This window comes from Lineus longissimus, chromosome 12 (genome assembly GCF_910592395.1).
Source record: "Lineus longissimus chromosome 12, tnLinLong1.2, whole genome shotgun sequence".
Taxonomy (NCBI): Eukaryota; Metazoa; Nemertea; class Pilidiophora; order Heteronemertea; family Lineidae; genus Lineus; species Lineus longissimus.
The window spans coordinates 9,656,587-9,684,159 of record NC_088319.1 but is presented as its reverse complement, the minus strand read 5'-3'; the positions used below and the strand labels follow the sequence as shown (position 1 = coordinate 9,684,159).

General features: G+C 36.6%; 2 protein-coding genes across 2 annotated transcripts in view; both read right to left on the bottom strand.

Moving 5' to 3' along the window:
- LOC135497369 (6-phosphogluconate dehydrogenase, decarboxylating-like) overlaps nt 1–27,573 on the bottom strand; it is a 65,991-nt gene that overhangs the window by 13,960 nt on the left and 24,458 nt on the right. The window contains exons 8-10 of the mRNA XM_064787213.1: nt 20,663–20,726; nt 19,005–19,135; nt 590–723 (exon numbers count right to left, since the gene is read on the bottom strand). Of these exons, the coding sequence (XP_064643283.1) occupies nt 590–723; nt 19,005–19,135; nt 20,663–20,726 (329 nt within the window). The remainder of the gene's footprint in view (nt 1–589; nt 724–19,004; nt 19,136–20,662; nt 20,727–27,573) is intronic.
- Nucleotides 25,253–26,804, bottom strand: LOC135497370 (uncharacterized). Its single transcript, XM_064787214.1, has 3 exons — nt 26,634–26,804; nt 26,045–26,220; nt 25,253–25,795 (listed from the first exon to the last, which is right to left on the bottom strand). Exons 1-3 carry the CDS (start codon nt 26,768–26,770, stop codon nt 25,605–25,607), a joined length of 504 nt encoding a protein of 167 aa, XP_064643284.1. The 5' UTR covers nt 26,771–26,804; the 3' UTR covers nt 25,253–25,604.

The following is a 27,573-nucleotide window of genomic DNA, read 5'->3' as shown; positions in this document are numbered from 1 at the left end:
AGTCCCTACAGAACACAAATATTGTTAAAGGAAAATCTGTCGATCTTTCGACCTTAAAGGGCGCCACCGTGAGTAACTTATGTTAAAGGGGAAGTCTGTTTTTAAAGGGGGAATTTGTCGATATTTCCACCGGATGTGGTACTGTGCCAAATGGGAATATCTGTCGATATAAAGGGGGATATGGTGATATTCGAATCATAGAGGGCGCCACCGTCACTGTCTAGTGTTAAAGGGAAATATCGTGGAAATATCGACAAATTTCCCCTTTAACCATAGACTTCCCCTTTAAAATAAGTTAATGGCGGTGGCGCCGTCATTGGATAGCCCCAACTGGAAAAAATTGGCATGTGGTTATGTGGGTATGTGGGTATGTGGTATGTGGTATGCGGTTTTAGATACTGCCACTTCGGAGTCCCTTTAAAAACAGACGACAAGCAGGAGCTAAGGGGTTCTAATTGGTGGTCTCAGGTGCAGACAGGGAACTGGTTCTTGTATGACTATGTGACAATATATTCCTCGCACAAGAATATTGAAACACTGTTCAAAAATTCCTCGGAGTAAACCTGAGCTCCAGAGTCTCTTTTCTCACCTCTTGATAATCGACCCACCCATCCACATCAAAGCAATGGCACCGTAGTTCAATGTCCAGTTGAATTCCTTGGCTGCTTGTTTCATGAGCATGAATCCCTGAGCAAAGGAGATGATCTTGGAAGCATAGAGTGCCTGAGATATGTGAAAGAGACTTTGAAATCGGTGCCTACAATACTAACATATTTGCTAGGGAACTAATGATTGCTTTTGTAGTTTGTTGGGAGGGGAGCTTTTGGCAAGTGAGAACCCAACCTTCTACAACCACTGTCAATGTCTCGGCTGAGTGGTCAGTAGTGTAATAATGGGTATTCTAACTCAGAGTCAAATCCCAGTCAAAATCTCCAAGTCAAATCCCAGTCAACACGTTCACAAAAGAGTCTCAGTCAAATCCTAGTCTAAATAGTTTCCAGTCATTTCTCAGTCAAGTCACAAAATCGTCCAAATTGACCAAATTGTTCAAATATTACAAAATTATCAAAATTACCAAAATTATCAAAATTATCAAAATTATCAAAATTATTAAAATTATCAAAATCATCAAAATTATCAAAATTATCAAAATTGACAAAATTTACCAAAATTATCAAAATTATCAAAATTATCAAAATTATCAAAACGTCTATTTAACATAAATTATTTTCTTGTAAATAAAATGAACTTTCCGTCAAACGAAGAACTTGAATCAAGAGTCACAGAGTCAACAGATTATCTAAAATTTAAAGATCTTCCAGTGAACACATGGTATAGAATTAACTCATTCAGAAATATAAGTACAAAAATAGGAGAATCAACACTGCTTGAACTTGAAGACTCAGAATCTAAAGAGTTGACAGTGTGGGCGACGAGTGTCATCAAACAAAAAATAAATCTTGATCACAATTATATAAGATTCACAGGAGTCAAGGAAACAAAACAGGGTAAAAAGTTTTATGGATTTAACCTCTTGGAATAATTTTCTACTAATCCTATATTTAAAGAAAATAAAAACATCATAAAATGAACAAAACTGTGAAAGCTCTCATGGGTGTACTATGCTTGTCAATGACTGGAAATGTCATTTTGACAGGAATTAATTTTTTACCTAGAAATACTCTCACTCCGCTCGTGAATGTCACAGACTTTCCAATGAATTACACTTGTCTAATGGAGCACAAAAGAAAGTTGATTAAAAATCACATGTATGGACATGTGTGTTATAATCCATGGCTAGATGTTTCTATCATAGACTTAAGATATTACAAAGATGGATTAGTAAATCTTGACACAGTCACGATTGATGTAATTTTATAAGCTTAAAAGCTTATAAATTTACTCACCCCACACTACTTTTGTGTGACTCGCTTTACAGCCCAAACTGATTATCTCAGATGAAAGTCATGTCATTTCGGATTCTAGGATGAGCTCAAATTCACTCGCAGAAATAGTGCCATTATCCATGAATCTGGAAAGTAAATTATCGACACTCCGTAAGCATGCTTTTTTCTTAATTAAAATATCTAAATGTTTTTTCTCCTTTTTCCTTAATTTAGGAACTACAATTTTTCCAACCAATCCTAGGAGTGTACAGATAGCGGAAATTGGAATACTGATGACATTTCCAATCACTGTCGCAGCTCCAATTGATGCGACTGTGACACTGGTAATATACATACCAATTTCACAACCGTGTAAGATTTGACTAGCTTTTTTATAATTTTTATTTAATTTTTTTCTTTTTTCAATATTAAGCTCTAATTCAGTAATTTTTTCTTTAATTTTTTCAAGTCTAAATTGTTCAGCATCATCCATTTATTCTAATCGTAAATCAATTGAAACTGGAGTTAAAAATTCAATGGGGTCATCATTCTGATCTTTGACCTGTAGTTCAATACTAGTATGATCGTGCTTTGCGATCTTTACTTTTTGAAGGGAGGTATATTCATGAATATCTCCATAATATTTACCCTTGGGAACAAATGAAGTAATAAGATCACTGCGCTTTCCATTCACTAAATTTTTATGAGTATCAACAATACTGCAAGAAATTCTATACTCATGATAGGGTAGGAGTTTACAAGGTTTATTACCAGTAATTTCTGATCTTATAAAGGTATTGTCTTCAAAAGTCATTCCAAATATTTCACCTAGTTCTTTATGGAGAACTACAGCAAATGGTGGCTCGACTTTAATTTTAATTTTACCTTCACTGGGTAAATAAGTTAACTCAAATTTATCAGCATGTCCTTTTTCACTCAGCGCTTCCTGTACTGCTTTATTATAAGTAGCTGGAGTATAAAATCCGTTGGGAATAGTGATCAAGTCTTGATTTGTATAGGCCCCATCAACAACAGTCGCAAATCGTAAATAGTGATTATGTAATTCCCTTGAAAAATTATAGTAAGTCATAGGAATAATAGCCTTTTTAACCTGCACGGTTTCATATGACTGAATACTCACTGGAAGTAGAATCCTTAATACATCATGAAATCTAACGTTCATTTATTTTAGAAGAAATTTTATGTGCTTTTTGTTTAATGCTTCCTATATTGGTTGATAATACTTGAACAATAACTAAAATAGTGACAGCGACCATAATAATCAAATGCTCTGCTAAAAATCCTACAACACTAGCAGCTGCTTTTAAGATAGTAGACACAATGGAGCCTAAAATTCCAGGCAAAGCGACTAAAGCTTTTTTACCTAAAGAAAGTAACCAATTTTTAAATTTGATCAAACCTTGTGTAATTTCACTAGGAGGTTTGCTAGGTCCTATAGGTTTACTAGGTCTATCAGGTCTTCCAGGTGTATCAGGTTTAACTGACTTAGAAGGTTTACTTGGTTTTACTAAAGAACCTATAGTTCCACCAATGGCAGACAACGCTATAATAACTGCACTAACAATAGTAGCAAGTTTAAAACCTTTCAATTTGAATAAAGCGTCAAGTCTGTCTCCTAAGGATTTACTTGTATCATTGACTTGATCTTTAAAATTGTAAGCTGTTTGTTTAGCTATATTCCTAGTGTCTTTTTTAAGTTGTTCAACAATTTCAACTTCTTCTTCATTAGCCTTGTACAAAACATTGTACTCTGTCTCAATTAATGGTTCCATTTCAATATCATCACTTTGTTTCAATGTGTTTATTTTATCCATTATTCTCTTACGTATCAGTCTATATTTTCCCCTAATGCCACGTAACTTACGTCTGATGTATTCAATAGCATCATCTAATTTAGAATTATTTGTTTTCATAGGTTTGCCTGTTTCATCAAAAATATGTGTTTGAACATTGGATATGTCTGTCTCAGGTTCAACTTCAATAAAATTTGTTTCATCAGTGTCAATATTTGTGTCTTGGAAGAGGTTGTAGTCAGTTTCAGTAACAATAACTTCAGGTTCCAGAGGAACCTGTACAACATTTGATTCACCTAAGCCTAAATCACCAGCTGGATCCAGATCATCAGCTGCTTGATTCAATCTTTCTTGAAAATTTCCTGACTTAGGAACACCTCCAGTTATTTTAGGTGTTCCTTCAGGAAGTGATATTGTTTCTTTTCCTTCAAAATGTTTGAGAAATTTAATTGCTAAAGCTTTTTGTTTACTTTTTTCCAATGCCTCTTTTGGTCTAAAATCACCACTTTTACTACCTTTATAATCAATTTTGTAAGTTAATTGTAATTTTTTATCTCCTTCTACATAGTAATATGTATCATTTTCAGACTTAATATGTGGTTTTAGTAAATCTCTTTCAATATAACTTATAAATTTACCATATTGTTCTTCTAATTTTGGTTCAAGAATTTGCATTCTTCTTTCCATTATTACACTGCGTACATCATCTTCATTAGAAGGTGAAACATCTCCAGTCAATTCATTCATAAGAATATCATTTGCCTCTTGTTGATCATTTAAATCATCTTCCAATTCTATCTTTTCACCATCTGCTAAGTCACCTTCTTTAACGAAGTCAGCCATTTATTTTAAATAAATTTTGACAAAACAGCTGATCCAATAACACTTCCTGCAATATAGGCTTGTTCATAATTTTTCTGACTCTGACTAGGTTTATAATAGTGAGTTAAATTTGGCTTAGGATGGATGCTGTCATAATAGCGGATAGAGTCTTTCATGTCTAACATGTCTGATTGTGCTTGATGTTTTTTCTGGCGTTGTTCTGCAAGGAAATCAAGATGTTTAATTCTATTGTGTGACCATGTTGCTGACTCCTTTTGTAATTTTTCGCTTGCTAAATCATGTCTTTTACGCTCTTCTGCAGCATTCTTAGCATCAAATGCGTGGAACATGGCATTGCCCCCAACGAAAGCAGTCGCATTAGCTACTGCTCCAAAAATTGTAGTTAAAATCATGCCAGCCATTTATTTTATAAAAATTTTCTTCTTGTTCAATATGTGAATGTGCCATTTTTGGCACATTGATTATTTTAAAAAAAAATTTTGTTGAACAGGGCTAGCAAATTGCTAGCCCTGTTTAATTAGTGATGTTCTTCGGCAATCCTTGCTTTTCCAGATAACCTTTCGTAATAATAGCAAGTGACACAGCACCAGTTAGCTTCAATGCTTCCATCAAGTCAGGTTTACTAGGATCTCCAATATTTGACTTGAGTAGCTTTTTAGCAGCCATTCCATAGCCAACAACAAGTGCTGCTAAAACTGCAGAATGGTAAATTGTGTTTCCAATATTTTTCGTGTCGATCATTGTGCTCATTTATTTATAGTAAAATTTTTTAAAAATTTATAAGATCATATTTTCAGATTTTTGTTTAGCTTTAAGTTTTTTAACATCATTATGTAATTTTTCACTAGGATCAATAGGTGACTCCTTTTTGGAATAGAACCAAACAAAACCTGCTAAGGTGATGCCACTTATTAATATTAAAGGATAGTAGTTTGTAGACAAATAATAACTTTGCTTAATGTCATCATCTGTTTTAACTTTTTTCTTTCCTTTATTCAACTGACCTAATTTTTTACCCCATTCAACTCTTTTATGATTCTTTGGCTTTTCTGTTGTTGTAATTTCAGTTGTTGTGTTATCTTTTTCTCCGTCCATATCTGTTTATTTTATGAAAAAATATTAACGACTATTAAAGTCATTATTAGCGACTATTAAAGTCATTATTAGCGACTATTAAAGTCATTATTAAAGTCATTATTAGCGACTATTAAAGTCATTATTAGCGACTATTAAAGTCATTATTAGCGACTATTAAAGTCATTATTAAAGTCTGATGGTTTATGACTAGGTTAATAAAAATTATGTCTTCATAAATAAAATGAAGACAGATGTTAGATTTGACAACTTTGAAGAAATATATGAAAAAGTTGTTGAAGCATTAGAAAATGACGCAAGACACTATCAATATGACATGTCACTTGTTTCATACAATCGTTATTATTTGCGAGAGCAGCTTAAAATAGCTGGAAAATATGTAAATTTATATTGTAATCATTGGATTTGTCAAGATTGTTATTCAACAGATTGTACTATACTAGAGAATGAAGTCGTTTGTAATGATTGTGGAACTGTAGACAATGCTTTTGATCCATACTCTCATACTTCACCAGATTTGTGGACAAATTCTATTCAAAAAACGTATATTTGTGGTTCACACTATGGCATGGAAAAAACTCATAAGTATGTTATGTCTAAATTTTCAAAATTTAAAGAACAATATAAAGACGAACTATTGTTCAAGAGAGTGGACTATAATTCAATTGCCAAGGATGTGAAAAGGTTAGAAGACCTGTTTGAACAGAATAAGGATAAACTAAACAGAAAGTCCTTCTTTTTTAATAAACATATATTGCAAAAATTAAATGAACACTATCTTTTAGCACCAGCAAGTATAAGCGCAGCGATGAGAAAAAAATTGAAAAAATTGGACGCAAAAGCGGCTGCATCAGTGAGTGTATTAACATCTTCTTTAGAAAAGGTGTATGAAGATTTTAAAAAATTAAATTGGCCATAATCTTAGATTTTATAAAGTCAGTGAGGACTCTATAAAATTTAGGAATCCTCGCATGTGTCCTCTGTTTCACGCGTCATTGCAGTTTCAGCCGTATTGACTACAATTGTACCTGCAGCTAAAAGTGTTGGATTCATATATTGACCCAGTTGTTTCTTTATTTCGTGGTTTACTATGATATTGTCATTTAATTTTTCATGTAATTTTTTTTGGTCTAAATTTGGAAATACAATTTTTACTGCTTGAGTATAACCAAATAGTAAATTAGATACTAAATCATCAGCAATCTGAGTATTATATTTGATGTTATATTCATTATGTAATTTTTCAATATTTTTTTGTGAAGCTTTTTTAATCGTAGCCTCAGATGATTTTATTCCTAGTTTATTTAGTAATCCTGATTGATAGTGTGAAAGTAATTCACTTCGCATGTCACTCTCTTCAACAATAGTTTCCACATTCACGCCGTTCATGGTGTGTTTATTTATGATAAAAAATACTTCTACGAACGAAGTGAGTAATCAAAAGGCATCTTTCTGCGCAGTATAAGCTTCTTTCCTGCATCAATCTGCACAAGAACTGTGTCTTTTTCGCTTTGTGGAATACAGCGATTTTCTTTGAAGATTTGATCCATAGATAATTGATCATTCATTGTATGAATCACCATGTGTTTACAATTTTCTCTAAAATCTTTTACAACTGCATTATATTTTTGAGTCAAAAGCCACACAGAAATTCCATAATGTCTTCCTGAGAAAGCTAGTTCAGTTAATTTTGTACACTTATTCTTTGATTCCCACAAATTAGCACAATCATCAATGATAAATAATGTTTGATGATCTTGACTTTTTAAATTTTCAATCGCATCTTCTAAGCATATATTTAAATCTGTAAGTACTAACTTAGATGGGTAAACAATTACACCTTTATCTTGTGTAATCCATGCTCTATCTTGGTAAGTTTTATTCATGTCAATGGTTGGACAAAATATCACAATGTCATCAAATTTTTTACGAAATTCTTTTTCAAGTAAATCTAGTATAAAATATGTCTTGCCACAATCAGTCATTCCGACAATTAACATATTGAAAGGTGGATCACAGTAAAATTCACTCGTCATACCTGTTTATTTTTAACATTTTGAAGAAGCAAAAGAATTTAAGATGTCTTCAAATTTGAAGACACTCTGTTGTCAAATTTGACAACTGACACATGCTAAATATTTTTGTGGTTAGTGTACAATGCCCTTTACTCGTTTATTCTCAAGTCCTACTAATCCATCAGCTACAATATAGACTAGCATGTCATATTCTGTTTCTGTACTTCTGGTAAGTTCAAGTTGTAAACCATGTTTAATATTGCTCATGGCAGTCCCAGATCCATGTAAATAGTTGTCCTCTGTACTTCTCAGATCAATCCACAGAGCATATTTATGATTTTCATAGAATTTTTCGACATCCATCATGCAGTCTTCAGTTTGCTTAAGATCTTCTGACATATAAAGTCGTTTGACTTCATCAAATTGATTATAGGCTTTCATTCCTGACTTGTATATACAGTGAGAAATTCCTTCTGAAGTAATGGTCACATTAGTGATGTCTGGATTTTGAAAACTTGTATTTTCGGCATCATACTCAGCGTAATTTTTCTGGAAAAATATCAAGATTCCTTTTGTTGATGCACGATTGACATCTACATTGATATTCATTCGTTTATTCTTTCCAATTGAATCTGTTCTCAAAAGATGCACGTCTTCATATCTAAATCTAGTATCAGCATATATTGCTTCGATTTCCTCACTAAGTTCTGTGGAAAAGACTGTTTCATACTCAAGTTGAATATCTTTCACAGCATATGTTTTTGACGTTGCAGTTCCTGTCACAACATATTTTGCATCATTGAATTTGATGTTATATTCAATGGATTCTAAAATAGCTGATGGGTAAAAAGGTAGATGATCATCAAACAGTTCTGACTCAATAGGAATACAATATCTGTCACCAAATGCTGTTTTAATAGCATCTTTTCGTTGCTCCTTGTCAATACCTTGCTGAACACGATTTTTCCTTTGTTTTTCTGTCAACCAAAAGTCCTTGAATGTATTATAGATGTAAGCTTTGTCCACTTCACTCATTGTTTTTCCACCCAATTTAGTTGTAATTCTTTCAACAATATTTCGACCAACATTAGCCACAAATCCAGCTGCTGCAGCATTGGCCGCATTACTTGCTTTTGATGAAGTAGAAAGTTTAAATGTAAGTTTCAAACTTTTAGGAACAATCACTTGCCCTTTTTCAAGCTGAGGAATTTTCACATAAAGTGTTTCTCCAGGATTCACAGAATTAGGATTATGGGTAATGACTTCATAATTTCTTTTAGCTTTTAGCCCCTTGGCTATTTTGTTTGATCTATAAGGATCAAGATATTTACCAAACGATGTGTCCATTTATTTATAGTAAAATTTTTTAAAAAAAATCAATGTGCCAAAAATGGCATATTGAAATAAAATGTTTAAATAAATGCCTAACATGTGTGGGATTAAATACTTTTACCCAGCAGCTATTGAGGAACTAAAAGAGGACATTCAAAAAATAAAAAACAGTCAGTTAAATCCTGACGTTATAACAGCGACTAAAGTCAATACTAAAGTGGATCAACTTGAGATATCAGTGAATGACAGTTTCACCAAATTAGAAAGATGGTGGACTATCGTTGGAACTTATTTAGACTATATGTTCACCCGTAGAAGATGGAAAAATGTACCAAAAGAAATGAAAGAACTTCCTTCATTGCAAATTGAGTAACATGTTTATAATATGATTTTACATTATAAATATCTTACTTCTTTCTCAACCGTGATTCAACACTTTTTTCAGGATCTAAGCCTTCTTTGTGTTTAATTGTTGACTCAATTTTAGCTTCTTTTTCAACGCGATCAACCTCTGAAGAATCAGCTTCTTCATCAATTGTAGCTAGCACTTGTGTCACTTGCTGCAAAGCATCAAGTCTAACTCTTTCATCATTATTTAAGATAGCATGAACACCTTCAATATTTTTGATAGTGTAAGTTCTATTGCTCCAAATCTGTTTGTAACCTTTTGTAAATATAGGTCTCTTCAATTTTTTTCTAACTAATTCTCCAATGTTAAACTTGTGTACAACAGGCATAGATTTTTCTACATTTAATTCAACTAATTCAGTAGCATGAAGGTTAGCTTCATTTGGACTATAGTCTAAAATGCCAGAATGAGGTCTTTCATTGTATGCACTAATGTAATCTTGCAAATGATCAACCCATTTGACTGTATTTTTCTCTGTGAAATCTTTGAAGACCATTTCTTTAATAGTTCTAGATAGTCTATCAATTAAGCCTAATGCATGATGATCACCAATATCCACTGTTCCTTGTCTAATGTTTAATTCTTTGAATAAATCTTGTAGTGGTTTGTTTAAAAATTCATTGCCTGAATCTGTAATAATAAGTGTAATGCTTCCAGTATCATTATAAATTTTTTCAAAGCCATTTTTCACTTCAAACTTAGTTTTATTTTTTAATGCTTCAGCATAAGCTTTTCTTGTAAATGTATCAATAGCAAGTAAAATCCATTTGTAACCTTTATTTTGCCTTGAGTAATTACTCATGTCCAACAAATCCATGAACCAAAGAGCATTTTCACGATAAGCTATAATGTGACCTTGGATTTTATTGGACTGCTTTTTGTGAAGCTGATAGCTTTTCTGAGATTTTACAAATTGATCAATGTCATCAAATTTTATACTAGGATCCTTCTTTTTCATGATTTTATAAAATTTTAAAGCAGAAGGATATTTGTACCTTGCATATGCTTCTTGCACACTCGCTTCGCTCGTGGGCGCACTCATATTTATTTTAAAGAATATTTTGAACTAAAAGACCTATAACAATTAACCCCATTGTAAAAGGTAAATGTGATTCTGACTCTCGCTGACGCTCACGTTGCTTGTCTAAGAGTTTACTCGCTATTTCAGGTTTCTCTAAAATACTCGCTACGCTCGTAGAAGTAGGTTCTAAAGGTGATGCAGTCCTTTTTTTTCTGACATTGATATGTGAATTGATGCCAAAAGTTGTATTTTCTGTAGCGGTTAACAGAGAGTTATTATATCCTTCAATTATACCAATATGTAATCGCATATGACTAGGAACAAGTTGTAATCCTAATCCAACGGCAAAATCTAATCGTGAACCTGCTTTTTCTAAAGCGTATGCAAGCGCTTGTTTTGAGTGAATGAGTACGCTCGCCGACTGAAATGTTTTGATGGAATCGACTAATGTTTGACCTTGAATAGCATCTTCCACTAGAATGTTGAATTGTTTCTGTGTGTCCAATGAATCAAGAATATCCTGTCGAATCATGGTTTGTGAACCTAGAATACAATAAACATAAGTTCGAATGGATTCATTGATTCTACTCATGCCCGCTTTAGTCAATCCTTGACTGTCTAAGGTGATAAAATTTGTCCAATCGTCTGAGTAAATGAACGATAAATTATCAATATAAAGTCTATGATGGTCTGCATACACATATCCTTTTTTATCTGCATTAAATGGAAACTTACTAGGATCATTCAAATAATAGTTGCCATTGTCCATGACAATGTCTAATGCTTGTATTTTCCCTTTGTGAAAATAGTTGAAGTCAACAGAACCAAATTCAAGCTTCAAATTTTCATAGGCTTGTTTATTGTAAGGATTTTTTGATGGATTAAAGTCAGGATTTCCTGGCAAAGGAATTTTTAGCTGGTGTAATATCTTTCTGATGGTAAAATAGACATGGAATCTAAAAATACTTTGTACTAAAGGGTCAGCATGATTAATATGATTATGCCAGCTTACACCTGAACCTGATGAAGCACAGTATAGTGCAAATTTAAATTGGTTTTTCCAGTTATCCATGGTTGAATTTTTTAAATAATCTTGTACTTGAGCATAAGTGGTAAATTTTCGTGGATTCACTTTATTTGGGAAAATATCAATTGTATTGAAATAAAAACTTTCATTTGGTGTTACATGAATTTTTTGATGAATGAAAGGATTCTTGGTTAAAGAATTATTCTTGTAAGATACAGGATAGTTTACATTAGCATTATATTTTAAATAGTTTGGAAAGTCCATTTATTTTTATTTTTATTTCTTTATTTTTTATTTTTTTTAATCAGGGCTACCAATTTGGTAGCCCTGTTTTATTTTTTAAATCCAAGAGCTTTAGTTGAGATTCCATCTTCCAATATTGTACGTTTATCATCATTCGCATTCAACGCTACTTTGGACACTTGTTCAGTGTAAAGTTGATGATTTCTTGACCTAAACACATTCATCCTTTTTTCGATTGGAATTTTTTCCAAGAGCACAGACTTGTAATCTTCAATAGTGATTTCATTTTTTACAACTTGCTTCTTGACACCTTTGCATTTTTTAACTTCATCATCTTTATCAGTTGTATAGGCATATAATTTTGAACGTAAAGCTATAAATTCAGTGATGACATGACCAGCTTCTTCGTCTTTAAACTTTCCAATTACTTTCTTGTTCGTTTCATCAATCAATGCATGATCTTTTGGAAAATTTGAAAAGTCAAATAATTCAGCATCTTGTTTCATGTCTTTATAAATATCAGGTGTTTCTATATGATAGACTAATGAGTCAGTATCAGTGTACAACAGTTGTGCTTTGTCACCATACTTTTTCATCATATGATTATAATGGAAATCATACATGTGTATTTTTGAAAGATCTAGAATCGCTTGACCCATAAATATTGGTTTATTGAGACAAACTTCTGCTTTTTGACTCTCAACCATGACTAGATCTTCGCCAAAAATTTTGTGACTTCTATAGTTGTTCGAATTGACTAATTTTCGAAGCTGATTGACATTTGTAGCCAATTTTATATTTTTCCTATCTCTGACTGATTCCATTGTCTTTCCAAAGCATGAATTGTTCATCAATTTGAAGAAGTCCTTTTCAAAGTCATTTTTCGCCTTGGCTCGTTGACTTGTGTTTAAGTCAATGTACTCTTTCAAAAAGTATGATTCTGTATAGGAAATTCCTCTATGAATCTTAGTCAATTTTAAACCTTGACTCAAATAGAACTTCAAGGCCTTGTGATGCACAATATAATTTTTCTTGTCCCTAAGATTAGGAATAAGCTTGTTATTCAAATGTTCAGGTGCTAATGGATAGGCATTATGTAGGTCATGTAATTCTTGAGGATATTCTAAGTCAACTTCAAGTGTGCATGGAATGCTTTGCCAATTTTTTAATTCTGATTGAGTCATCCATTTAAAATTAGAATGAGGTAATTTTTCACTCATTGATAATCCATACAAATTATTCGCATCAAGATAAGAAATATAACTTGTAGGTTGACCCTTGTCAAAATCTTTCAAATAGGGATTATTTGCTTTTGCATATCTGTGACTTGCTTGACAGATTCCTCCTCTAATGCCACATTCAAAGAAGTTGTAATGGTCCACATCTGTAAGGAGTTCAATTTTAACGTCAGTCTTTTTCAACATGGCTTGCCAAGACAATCCTGAGGCCGAATAAGCCCACACTGGATCTAAATTATAAATGTCCATGCATGTCTGTCTGAAATTTTCCAGAATGTCTGCTAAAAGTAGAACATCAGTTCTCAAATAAATTTCATGGTAATCTCTGAATGTTTTGCATCCAAATTTTTCCCATACATTCTTTGCATGGGAATAGTCTTCAACTGAAATTTTTGTAGCATTAAATTTTGAGTCAAATGCTTCAATGGGAGGTAATTCAGTCTGTTCAAATTTTTCGTGTGAGTCAACCCATTCATAAGGATATATTCCTTTTCTAGTTAGAAGATCAAATTGTTCACCTTTGTAAAAGTTTGACAGATTCTTTTTCTCTGTGTTAGGTAAATTATTTGCAAGATTTGCTAGAGATGACTGCATGAGTCTATATGAGTCAAGAAATCTGATTGAAAATGACTTGTAGTCTTCAAAATGTAACCTCTTGCTGAATGAAATATAGTTTTCACTATTTTTCGCGATGACATTCAGTCTACCTTTTAAATTTTTCACAAACAGATGAGCATCATAGCCTGAAAGATTATGAAAATACACAGGTATGAAGTTTGGAGCTTGTAATTGAAGGTTACAATTATTACAGGCTGCTCCTCTGTATTTTCCATTAAAATGGTTGTGATCACGAACTTTATAATTTTTTTCTGTAAATTCCTTGTCACAGAGATAACATTTTTCAGCTGTCTTGTGCTTAACCTGTTGTACTTGTGTTAAGGCTAACATAGCTTTAGGTTTGGTGAAATGCTTGTCATGAATGTTATAGACAGTTTTTTCAATCTCTTCACAGAATCTTTCTCCGATATCTTCATTAGGATCGTTGACACTATATTCTACTAAGAGATTTTTAGTCTTGATTTGATCCTTGTCAAAACAAACATAGAAGCTGAATGAGTTAGGAATATGTTCTTGAATTTGAACAGTTTTTTCACCTAATTGTTTGTCGATAGTTTTCAAAGATGATTCAAAGTCAGCGACGATAAAGACAGGATGTTTTTGTTCCATTTTTTTATGTTTAAATTGTAGGATTTTTTCATGATCCTTAGGCATGCTAACTCTGACACATTCAAACTGCTTACAGTTCTCAAAATGTTGATTGTATCTTCTTTCACATTCCTCTTTCGTTGGTGCTGAAGTAATTTTCATACATCTGAAGCATACTTTTACTGCTCCTTTATGTTTAGAATGATCTTTAGAAACCAGCCTAGAAAAGTTCTTGATCCAAGCATAGTGATAATTTGCATTATCTTTGACATTTTCAACTTCACCTTCTGAAAAATCGTTCTCATCTTTGTAGTGTAGAAGATTAATATACTTGTCTTCTGCTAGAATTCTCTCAGATATTCTAACTGGGGAAATTGGGTAAACTGTAGTTTCATTTCCAAAGAACACTTTCTGTGTAGGAATAAATGTAAATACATTGACTGCTAGGTCAGGATTATTCTTTTCAAAAATATTAATATCCTTGATTTTGACTGGATATTCTAAATCTTTGAACATGTAATCAAATTCAGGTTTGTTGTAATTTGAAACTCGCTCTGTGTTTTTCTCTAAGTTTAAAAGATAAGATTCAACTGAGTATCTGAAGCAAAGCTGATCAGAATTTTGTACATTAATCACTGCTTTTTTATTTTGAATCTTATCTGGTAAAGGAATATAGCTTGATCCTGAAAGTGGCGTATATTTTACAGTGTGTAACTCAATCTTGATGACTTCTAAAAATTTCCAACCAGAACCTTCCTGAACTAAATTTTCCAGTTCATTAAGGAAGTCTTCGATGAGAGTGTCATAATTAAGTTCTTGATCCACATAAATGATGTGTCTAGAACGAAGTTGAAACTCTTTAACGTCATTCTTCCTTTTCATTAAAATGGTCAGGATAATAATAAATTTTAATCCTTCTTTATTTTCCTCATTAATTTTATCTTGTAAAACTGACTTAATTTTATTGAGATATTTTTCAATGTCAATATTAGGCAAACCTTCCATTTGGAAATGATTAACATATCCTCTTAAAGCGGAGTCGAATGTTTTGAATGTTTTTAACTCTGTATGTTTTTCAATCAACTCCTGGATGAATTTTTTTGTCATGGAACTTTTAACATTGATGTCAAGTTCCTTCGCTTGTTTGAAAAGATCTGATTTCAATAGTCTTTTCACTGGTTCTTTGGTCAAGAGTTCTTTCAATTTCTCAATATTGAGATTCTGAAAATTTTTATGGCCAAGAGCCTTGACTTTTTCTAAAAGAGGTTTTCTAATAGAAATGTTTGGCTTTACAGGTTTAGGTTTAATGTCAACCAAATTTTCCTGTGAAATTTTTTCTTCAATGATATTTTCTAGCTGTCCTTTTTTGAATTTTCTAGGATTTATACCTAGTCGTTGAGCTAGAACTCTTTTTTCAAGTTGTGACAAGTCAGAAACTGGCTTGTCAATTTTCACTTCGATGTCGTTGAAACTATTTGGGACTTGTTGAAGTCCTTCAAGTAACTTTTCTCTTGATAGAGATCCATAGTTTTTCACCTTATTTCTGTAGGCGAGAATTTTAAGTTCGTCAGTCGACAATCCCTCAGTTAATTTCATATTTCTTAACGGCGTGGAAGACTCCATTTATTTATGAAAAAGTTTTTAGTTAAATAACCGTTTAGGGGATTCCCCTTTTTTTTTAGTTTCGGTTTCAATAAGTCATTTTATAATCAAAAACTTGATTATAAGATTCCAAATGAAGACAACCACGCCGTTAAGAAATATAAATACAAACTATATCAACGATGAATTAAAAGTACTAGCCTTTAGAAATAAAGTGAAGAATTATGGATCTCTTTGAAGTGAAATTTAAAATTCTAGTTAATCCTCACTTGAGCGAAAATCTAGAACTTAGGGGTCACAACGCCCATGAGAATTTGTGAAAATCATCATGGATGAGGGTTCATTTATTCTAAGGAAAAATTTTTTAAATTTCATCTTCTAAAAATTCTGCTGCTAAGGATACATTTTGATAGTATAGTTCGTAATCAATTTTCTTTCCCTTTGTCATGTTTTCTTCTTTTGAAACAGGTCTCAAGTTACGCCAGTTCCAACAAAGCATAAGTTCTTCTTCATTAAAATGATCAAAGTGTGACTTAGGTAAAATGTGATCAATATGCCAATAATCACCATAGTTTTCCCATGTCATATTTTCATCAAATTGAAACTCAAACCATCTGTAAAAGAGATCTAGAGAACAGTCAAGATATTTTTCAAGATAAGATTTCTTTTGTTTATGTTTAATACAACCAGACAAACTCCAAGTTAAATTACGTGATTTTTTGAATGATGGATTATTTTCTCTTTTTTGATTATGATAGTTTGTTTTATAATTGTTTGAACAAGATCTACATCTATAACTTCTAACATATTTACATCTTTTATCCTTTTCAAAATCGTTCAATAATTTCTCTTGAAAACACTTTGTACATTCTCTAACAAGGGACTCCATTTATTTACAAGGAAATAATTTGTATTAGATATAGGTTTTGTCAATTAATCAAGTTGTTCTTTTTTATTTAAAAAATCCAATGTTGAGAGATATCATTGTCTTTTTTGTAAATGAAGACCTCATCTTCATCATGAGGTTCTATATTACCCAGATCTAAAATATTTTCCTTTATTTCTTTTGGTAATACTACACTGTACAAGGTTTTTTTATCTCTGGGTATTAAAGATAGTAAAAAAGCATGCTTATCAGTTGATAATAGAATATCTATTTTTTCAATTTTATACCAGGTATTATCAGGAAGATTTCTCCAATTGACATATACTTCTTCCATTTATTTACAAGAAAATAATTTTCTTTAAATATAGGATTAGTAGAAAATTATTCCAAGAGGTTAAATCCATAAAACTTTTTACCCTGTTTTGTTTCCTTGACTCCTGTGAATCTTATATAATTGTGATCAAGATTTATTTTTTGTTTGATGACACTCGTCGCCCACACTGTCAACTCTTTAGATTCTGAGTCTTCAAGTTCAAGCAGTGTTGATTCTCCTATTTTTGTACTTATATTTCTGAATGAGTTAATTCTATACCATGTGTTCACTGGAAGATCTTTAAATTTTAGATAATCTGTTGACTCTGTGACTCTTGATTCAAGTTCTTCGTTTGACGGAAAGTTCATTTTATTTACAAGAAAATAATTTATGTTAAATAAACGTTTTGATAATTTTGATAATTTTGATAATTTTGATAATTTTGGTAAATTTTGTCAATTTTGATAATTTTGATAATTTTGATAATTTTGATAATTTTGATAATTTTGATAATTTTGATAATTTTGATAATTTTGATAATTTTGATAATTTTGGTAATTTTGATAATTTTGTAATATTTGAACAATTTGGTCAATTTGGACGATTTTGTGACTTGACTGAGAAATGACTGGAAACTATTTAGACTAGGATTTGACTGAGACTCTTTTGTGAACGTGTTGACTGGGATTTGACTTGGAGATTTTGACTGGGATTTGACTCTGAGTTAGAATACCCATTATTACACTACTGTGGTCGAAAGCTCTTGCTTCTTGGAAAAGATTAACCCCTTCCTCAAAGGAATTGTCTAAAAAAAATTTGTCATAGTCAAAACCTACTGTGAACCTGGAAATACTGTAAACCGGGAACTTTTCGTATGCATTTTAATTTCGTGTATTTTGCGATGAACAAAATCCACCAAAATAAAACTCTGCAACAAACATTAACTCAATTACTGTTATAGCGTTCTCAAAATTATAACTACGGCAAAAACGCAATTTCACAAAACGCAGATATTTCCCGGTTTGCAGTATTTGTGGTCATTTAGTTTGCGGTTTAGTAAAATTGCACCAATGTTTGAAGTCTTATTAGACCGAAGTGAAATTTGGAATACCCAGAGAAAAATTTAACGGTAAACATTCTACTACTGTTGTTCATGCTGCAAATTTACTTTTTTTAAAAGACAGCCACCTAGCAACCTTATTAGAAGTCTGATACATGTGCAGAATATGGTGCCTTGACACATTTTCACGCCAAATTAGAATGCTCCAGAACACAGAACCATGAAACGGGCCTCCCAACAGTAAACTTTTTTAACTTTGGCCTCCATGACCTTGACAATTCCTTAATCACAAAAACCTGCAGGATTTGTGATTAAGGAATTGATACCGAACTGGAAGTATTGGTTGTCTCACCAAAACCTGTTATTTTATACTAGGTTCTGACTTCTTTGACATGCATCTAGCTGATTCATTTTAAAATATTATAATAAGTTTTTGTCCATTAATTGATGATGATCTGATTTCACCAGTTCATCACTTGATTTAAGGGATTGATACTAAACAGGAAGTAGTGGTTGGCTAACGAACACCAAAACTGAGGCGTAGCCGAGGTTTTGGCTAATAATTTAACTCCACTCGAACGATTTAGGTGAGACAATCAATACCGACAGTGAGGTATCAATTTCTATTCTTAAAAATCTCTAATTAAATAACGAATAAAGTGGTTTTAAATGCGTCTTAAATGCTTTTGAAATGCTTCCACATTTTGCACCAACCCAAGCGGTTATGGTTGCTTAACCATAACCGCTCAATTCAAAACGAGGCTTCATTGGCGCATAGTGGATTTACACTGTAATGTGCGGTTCATTCTAAACCAAGTTGTTTTAGAATACACTCTCCGAATGAGACATACATTGTATAGAAACATTTTTGGTGAGAATTGGTGCAGCGGTTAGGGATACGGACGACGTACAATAGGCGCTAATTGAGTCACATAGGCCACATACGCCACATAAGTTACATAGGCCTAAGTCTTGAGGAAAGCCAAAAAAGCTATTTTATCCAACTGAATATACCTTTCTAATGCTCTCAATAAAGGCTGTCTTGTCTCCCCTGTATTTTGTCTCTGCCGGTCCCCTGAGACTACGGCTGGCCGTCACACGATCTGCTTTCAATGACGAAAGGCAACGTGCAAACACAGCTTCGGCTGGAGAAGTGAAAATGGAAAAGAATATAGCAGAACACCAAAGTAAAAATGCGAATCAACTCTTAAAGTGAGAAGAATAGTGTTGTCCTAGGGGAGGGATGGTTCCCTATCGATTCTGGACCCAGCCCAAAATCCGTATCAGTCCGGATGTCACATTCACACCAAAGGTGTCCTGACTTTGGATTTTTGAAGCATACCCAATTTATGAACTAGAGAAAACGCGATCGAGCAAGGCGAATCGCAATGTAGGTTATGTCCGCACTCCGTGGGCACAAAATATGTTTCTTGATGTCACTAAGCTGGTTCTAGAACTGTGTGGTGGAGAAGAAAGATGGGGAGCATACCTATGTTTCCCGGTACCTATGTTCCCCCAAGAGGTACCTATGTTCCCCGAAGAGGTACATATGTTCCCCAGGTACCCATGTTCCTGGTACATATGTCCGCAAAGAAAAGTGTGTTTTTTTGTGATACGGTTTGTTTCTACAAATTCCTGGAAAGACCTCACAGAATGAAGTCACTGAATTCCAGGAAATTGCAATTCCCAGAAATCCCCCAAAAAGCCAAGTTTCAGTATTTTTTGTTTGTATTAAAAGACATTTTTACTCAGCATAGATTCATTGTTTCGTGACTTAAAGGCCAAGGTGCACGCGCCTTTGCTTTAAATTGGTACATACACTGTATCATAAAAACTATATGGGGGAACATAGGTACCGGGGAAGATAGGTACCTCTTGGGGGAAGATAGGTACCGGGGAACATAGGTACCTATATGGGGGAAGATAGGTACCGGGGAAGATAGGTACCTCTTGGGGGAAGATAGGTACCTCTTGGGGGAAGATAGGTACCGGGGAACATAGGTACCTATATGGGGGAAGATAGGTACCGGGGAACATAGGTTCCTCTTGGGGAAGATAGGTACCGGGGAACATATAGGTACCGGGGAACATAGGGATGACCCCATTGGCAGCCTGGCAGCCAAATTGGATTTATCGTGTCGGGTCATAAATCAGTAGGGAACCTCCCCTACACTAGGCCATCGCATCATAGAAGTTTCAGGTCTGTCACTCACTCAGTTCTCGAGTTATTGCGTGGAATGCAGAAAACAAATGTAAAACCACATGTCAGGATGATCCGCCAGACGAGCGGTTCTTGAGTTATTGAGCGGAATAGAGTGTGGACGCGGACGCAGAAACCAGCTGATAAAACAAAATACCCCCATTAAAGCCCGATAAGCAATTTTTGCCGAATCCGGTTCAAGATTGTTGATCTCTAATCCTGCTAGAATTAGGGTGTCAATCGCAAAGCCCAAGAGTGATGTTCAGCCCATCACAGCTAGACTCCCTGGGCAGCCCATTGCGTCAGGGTGATGAACGAAGCTGGACTGTAATCACAGCAGCCTGAAAGACTATGAACTAGTGCACAACAACATCTATCACAAGTATAAACCATTCTCCGGTTTATCACTATTTTCTCAAACTCTTCCCAGGAGGTGTTTTTGCCTCGTAGATAGCCTTTATGATGGACTTACATATGACAGTGGCAGGTACTCCAAACTCTAGGGCATTGATGGCAGTCCATTTACCAGTGCCTTTCTGAAATGAGAAATTACTATCTCAACTCTCTATGAATTCAGCTAGATTGGTCATCATATACATGTACTAATAATGCACCTTAACGCTTGTTTTACGCAATACTGCTGAAAATAAAGCAATGCAGGCCACTTTGATCGACAGTTTACCCCTTAATCTAGCAGCAGCAGACAAGTCAGATCAGCAGGTGTGACGGGCAAAATAGCTTGCTTGGACTGTAACTCACACTTTGAGTATCCCCGCATGACTGGACTAGGACATAGTTATGAATTCTTTTTAAAGGAATTGTCGGCTTTTTATTGCAACATGTTTGTTCGTCTTATGGTTCATCAGTTAACTATTTTTCTGAACGTGTTTGACGCTTTTCCAATTTTGTTTCAGCTTTTAGATAATAAAAAAAGCATTATTCATTTTTTTAAGTGCGCGCAAGTCCTGGCGCGAAAGACCTTTCCCCGCCACGTGAGTGCACGCCGAGATCCGAGTTCACGTCACCCCGCTATTAAGACGCAGCGTCATTTCCTTTTATCGTCGCAGTTGCGGGGTTATCAAGCGCCATCAGCGTGACGTCAGAAAAATCGATACCAGCACCATGATCCTAGCTCCTGGAAACGCCTTACTAGTGCATCGTTCCACGAGGAAAGAGTCGATGCGTCGAGAGCATTAACTGTTCCTGGGCGACACCATTGGCCTCCTGCTCTTCACCATGGGAAGTATTGGGGAAAGAACAGATCTATCCACAGCGAAGAGAGGGAACCATGGACACCCCAGGTCCAAGGGAGGGAGGGGGGGGGGGACAACCTCCTGCTCAATAAACAGCGGCCCCACCAGCATACAACTGCTTCTTCTTCAAAAACATCCTGACACTCCCTCTTCCAGATTTCCTACCCTCTATCATCCAAGAAGAAGAGGCTGGTTCAAAGCGAGGCCGCCTGGTGTCGCTCAGGACGTTAACTGTTCCTGGGCGACACCATTGGCCTCCTGCTCTTCACCATGGGAAGTATTGGGGAAAGAACAGATCTATCCAGCAAATCACTACCATGTCCTATTATACACACAGAAATGACTACACAGATACCTCTCCCACTCCCAATACTCCCATCACTCTCCCAAAACTTCCAACAACTGATGCCAACACAAATATAAAACAAAATAATTTTATTAAAACCTTAAATCCATCAGAAAATAACATTTCATTATAAAATAAACTTTATGAACACCGTAGAATCTTTCTACACTATAATGTCTGCATAGTACGGTGGCTGGGAAAGGACATCGAAAAAAAAAATTCTCGGCGGGACGACTTATTATCTCGGGGGGACGACTTAGTAAGTCGGGGGGACGACTTAGTAAGTCGGGGGGACGATTTATCATCTCGGGGGGACGACTTATTATCTCGGGGGGGGGGGACGACTTATTAAGTCGGGGGGACGACTTATGAAAGCGAGGGCGAGGCCTGGCTGTGACTGTCTCATCTCTCTCACCATGTAGACAACTTGGCAGAGCAGCCAAGACTGATTTGGCCTGGCTGTGACTGTCTCATCTCTCTCGCCATATCAATAACTAGGCAGTGCGGCGAAGACTGATGCGGCCTGGCTGTGACATTCTCATCTCTCTCACCGTGTCGACAACTTGGCAGAGCAGCCAAGACTGATTTGGCCTGGCTGTGACTGTATGATCTCTCTCGCCATATCAATAACTAGGCAGTGCGGCGAAGACTGATGCGGCCTAGCTGTGACTGTCTCATCACTCTCATCATGTTGTCAACACGGTGGAGCAGCCAGGACTGATTCGGCCTGGCTGTGACTTCCTCATCTCTCTCATCATGTTGTCAACACGGTGGAGCAGCCAGGACTGATTCGGCCTGGCTGTGACTGTCTCATCTCTCTCGCCATATCAATAACTAGGCAGTGCGGCGAAGACTGATGCGACCTGGCTGTGACTGTCTCATCACTCTCATCATGTTGTCAACACGGTGGAGCAGCCAGGACTGATTTGGCCTGGCTGTGACTTCCTCATCACTCTCACCATGTTGACAACTTAATAATAATATTGCCCTACTGCCTTTTTCATGAATTAATTTTGAGCATTATGTTTACAACGTAGTTGACAATAATTATAGTGAGAGAGATGAGACAGTCACAGCCAGGCCAAATCAGTCTTGGCTGCTCTGCCAAGTTGTCAACATGGTGAGACAGATGAGGAAGTCACAGCCAGGCCGAATCAGTCCTGGCTGCTCCACCGTGTTGACAACATGATGAGAGAGATGAGGAAGTCACAGCCAGGCCGAATCAGTCCTGGCTGCTCCACCGTGTTGACAACATGATGAGAGAGATGAGGAAGTCACAGCCAGGCCGAATCAGTCCTGGCTGCTCCACCGTGTTGACAACATGATGAGAGAGATTAGGAAGTCACAGCCAGGCCGAATCAGTCCTGGCTGCTCCACCGTGTTGACAACATGATGAGAGAGATGAGGAAGTCACAGCCAGGCCGAATCAGTCCTGGCTGCTCCACCGTGTTGACAACATGATGAGAGTGATGAGACAGTCACAGCTAGGCCGCATCAGTCTTCGCCGCACTGCCTAGTTATTGATATGGCGAGAGAGATGATACAGTCACAGCCAGGCCAAATCAGTCTTGGCTGCTCTGCCAAGTTGTCAACATGGTGAGAGAGATGAGGAAGTCACAGCCAGGCCGAATCAGTCCTGGCTGCTCCACCGTGTTGACAACATGATGAGAGAGATGAGGAAGTCACAGCCAGGCCGAATCAGTCCTCCACCGTGTTGACAACATGATGAGAGTGATGAGACAGTCACAGCTAGGCCGCATCAGTCTTCGCCGCACTGCCTAGTTATTGATATGGCGAGAGAGATGATACAGTCACAGCCAGGCCAAATCAGTCTAGGCTGCTCTGCCAAGTTGTCTACACGGTGAGAGAGATGAGAAAGTCACAGCCAGGCCGCATCAGTCTTCGCCGCACTGCCTAGTTATTGATATGGCGAGAGAGATGAGACGGTCACAGGCAGGCCAAATCAGCTGCTCTGCCAAGTTGTCTACATGGTGAGAGAGATGAGACAGTCACAGCCAGGCCTCGCCCTCGCTTTCATAAGTCGTCCCCCCGACTTAATAAGTCGTCCCCCGAGATATTAGAGACCTTTCGCTATCCCGTTCCGAGAACCGCGCAACCGAGAATTATTCTCGTTCCCGTTCCCGGCACACCAACTCACGAATCTACTTTCGCAGTCCGGCGCCCGAGAAACGCAGTTCTTTATAATTCCGCTAGATGGCAGCGCCATAGACGCAAACATGGCAACGGGAGGAACGGCGCGAATTTTGATGGACGTGGCCATACAATTCGACGACGAAGATTTATTGGATTTTGTAATGGAGAATGAGCTACTTCACCAAAAACAGCCGACGTTTGACCTCAACTGGAGCCGATTTTATCTTGACTCACTGAACGAGGCGCAATGCTTGGACAAATTTAGATTTGGAAAGGATGAGATAAGAGTTCTTGTCTCTGTGCTCGACTTGCGACCGGTGATAATTTGCAGAAACCGGTCTGTAGTACGGGCAGAGGATGCTCTCTGCATGACATTCAGGCGCTTTTCATACCCTAACCGTCTGACTGATATGGAAGAATTGTTTGGCCGACCCACCTCAGTGCTATCACTTGCCATAAACGAGACGGTCGACTTCATTTACAGAAGGCATGGTCATCTTTTAAATCGGGTTGATCAGCCGTGGATGGATGCCAACCATCTTTGCTCCTACGCTGACGCGATTCATGGCCGTGGTGCCCCTCTAGAGAACTGCTTCGGCTTCATAGACGGGACTGTAAGGCCGATATGCCGACCAATTCGTCTTCAAAGAGTGGTATTCAATGGGCACAAGAGGGTACATGCGATTAAATTTCAATCATTGACGCTTCCTAATGGACTAATCGCGAATCTGTGGGGGCCGGCTGAATGACGCAGACATGACTCCGGTATTTTGAGGGAAAGTGGTCTTCTTCGCCAGCTCGACCAGTTGCCCCGAACGGCAACAGGAGACAACTTCTACATATACGGAGATCCAGCTTACCCAAACCGCCATTGGTTAATTTCCCCGTTCAGAGAAGGAGCAGCTGTTCTCACTCAGCAACAAGAAGACTTCAATTCCGCAATGTCTGGTGTGCGCACTTCGGTGGAATAGACATTTGGAAAAATTCTGAAATATTGGGCCCTTGTCGACTTTAAAAAGAATTTAAAGGTCTTCCTTCAGCCTGTTGCCAAGTATTACTTAGTGGCAGGGCTTCTGACCAATTTTCACACTTGCCTATACGGATCACAGACCGGCTCCTATTTTGAAATGGAGGCTCCATCACTTCAGGATTACATTGGGAACTAATGACGATTTACAAGGGGGACCAATAAAGGACCAATAAGAGCCACATCATCAACTCTCAGACTCTTCATGTAGGATTGGCTTTCTATAGACTATTTTTTGGGAAATTAGAAGTTCAGACTCAAGTTGAAACATAAACAATATTTTTATTTCAACAATGAAAATTCAAAAATTCAAAATAAACTATATGACAAATCTCAAACTACTGACCTATTGGTCGTGTTGGCAGTGAAATGATCAAAGTTCACCCAAATGAGTTGTTTAGAAATGAACACTCTCTAAACCTGACGAAAATTCATCTGACGAAAATAACACTTCAGGATGAAAGTTCATCCAAAAAAAGTCAGATGAATTTTCAACAGCTGCTAGACTGGTAACTTGCTGTAGTTATACATTAATAAAGTTATTGTAATTGTAATTGTAATTGGTAACAGTCATTTTGCCGACAGGGTGGTTAAGAAAAAGTGTCCCTTGAACAATAGGTAGACAACGATAACACTACTTTTTCATACTCTCAAGCATGGTCTTCATCATCGAAAACATTCTCCCTTTCTCCTCTCTTTCCATTTGCAGTTCCTGCTTTCTGACCTCCAACTCTTCCTTTCTAAGCTCAATTTCTGCTTTTTTGTACTCTACATACTCAGACATGGATTGTGTTCTCCTGACCTTTTTCGATGGGGTAGAGCCATCTGAAATAAAAACCCGTGAGATATTACAGGTAGATAGCGTATATCGGATTGAAATATTATATGGCACAGATTATGTTCAATGCGTCAAACATACCATCCAGGCGGGGGGAGGGGTTTCTTGGTGTAAAACCATGTAAAAGAGGATAACGAGTACTCGGGCAAAAACAACAACTTGCTATACATTACAATACCTGTACAATACAATAATCTGAATAACTTGGGGGCTTTTATTGAGACCAAAATGCTTACCTTTTTTTGCCATGCCTTCCATGGCATGTTTCCTTACGGCCTCCCCCTGTTTTATGATGTCTTTGTCATCAGAACCCTTTGTCTCAGAGGCTTTTTTGACGTGCGATTCATCCTTCATCTGAGATATCTCAGTCAAAAGGCTGTCTCTCTCTGTGTATTCTTCAGCTGTACCCGATCTGCAAGAAAAGACAGAGTAACATGTACCATCAAGGCCCTTTGATTTTAGAGTTTAGCCTACTACACCCACCATTTTTAAAATGGCACATAGGAAACAAATCAATTTAAATATCATTGAGCACAAGTATTGAGTATTTTATCAAAGATTCCCCATTTCTACAGTGGATGCATCTGCCCTGCAATAGGCTACATATCATTTGTTTCTGTACATACCTTCTGTGATACCCTCAGGCACACATTGATGCATCACTATTAGCATGCATGTATATCCGCCCATACAATGATACATAAGTGGGATACACAGAGCGGCATATTTTTTGCACCTTTGGGAGCCCAATTTACCACATTTTCATTGCTTGATTAAGATTAGCACTCTACCGTTACTGCCGTGCATCTCTACAAAACTACCTACCGCAATAGTGTCCCACAAATTAGCAAATTTTGTTGTTCAATGTACTCGTTTGGAAATGCGAGATCCAGCGCCTGATTCTCGGAAACCGCAATCGGGATCGGAAAAACCCACCGATAGACTGATGACGTCACACGCATAAATGGCTCCTTCTCGGTGAATTTCTCGGCGGCCCGGGATAGCGAAAGGTCACTAATAAGTCGTCCCCCCGACTTACTGAGTCGTCCCCCCCGACTTACTAAGTCGTCCCCCCGACTTACTAAGTCGTCCCCCCCGAGATAATAAGTCGTCCCCCCGACATAATAAGTCGTCCCCCCCGACTTAATAAGTCGTCCCCCCGAGATAATAAGTCGTCCCACCGACATAATAAGTCGTCCCCCCCGACTTACTAAGTCGTCCCCCCGACTTACTAAGTCGTCCCCCCCGAGATAATAAGTCGTCCCCCCGACTTAATAAGTCGTCCCCCCCCCCGACTTAATAAGTCGTCCCCCCGAGATAATAAGTCGTCCCACCGACATAATAAGTCGTCCCCCCGACTTACTAAGTCGTCTCCCCGACTTACTAAGTCGTCCCCCCGAGATAATAAGTCGTCCCCCCCGAGATAATAAATCGTCCCGCCGAGAATTTTTTTTTTTCGATGTCCTTTCCCAGCCACCGTAGCATAGTAACCGAAAAAACTCAACACTTTTTTTTTTTTTTTTTTTACACCTAGACAAACTACCGCACTTTGCTCAACAAATTGTCCCCAAACATGTAATTTTACTTGCTCACCCTGGGTACCCAAAAAACCTGCCACAGAAAACAGCAGAAAATCGTTCTACCAAATAACACACATACTATAATGGCACAGCAATCGCGTACTATATCATATGTACAAATATATCGATATTATGTATCAGCCTTGACACTTGAAGAAACGAAAAATGGTACACACAATTGAACT

Coding starts and splice junctions, on each gene's coding strand:
- LOC135497370 (XM_064787214.1), bottom strand. CDS start 26,770: ATGCGTGTGACGTCATCAGTCTATCGGTGGGTTTTTCCGATCCCGATT. Junction 26,221..26,633: donor ATTTGTGGGACACTATTGCG/GTAGGTAGTTTT, acceptor CTTTTCTTGCAG/ATCGGGTACAGCTGAAGAAT. Junction 25,796..26,044: donor GGAAGGCATGGCAAAAAAAG/GTAAGCATTTTG, acceptor TTTTTATTTCAG/ATGGCTCTACCCCATCGAAA.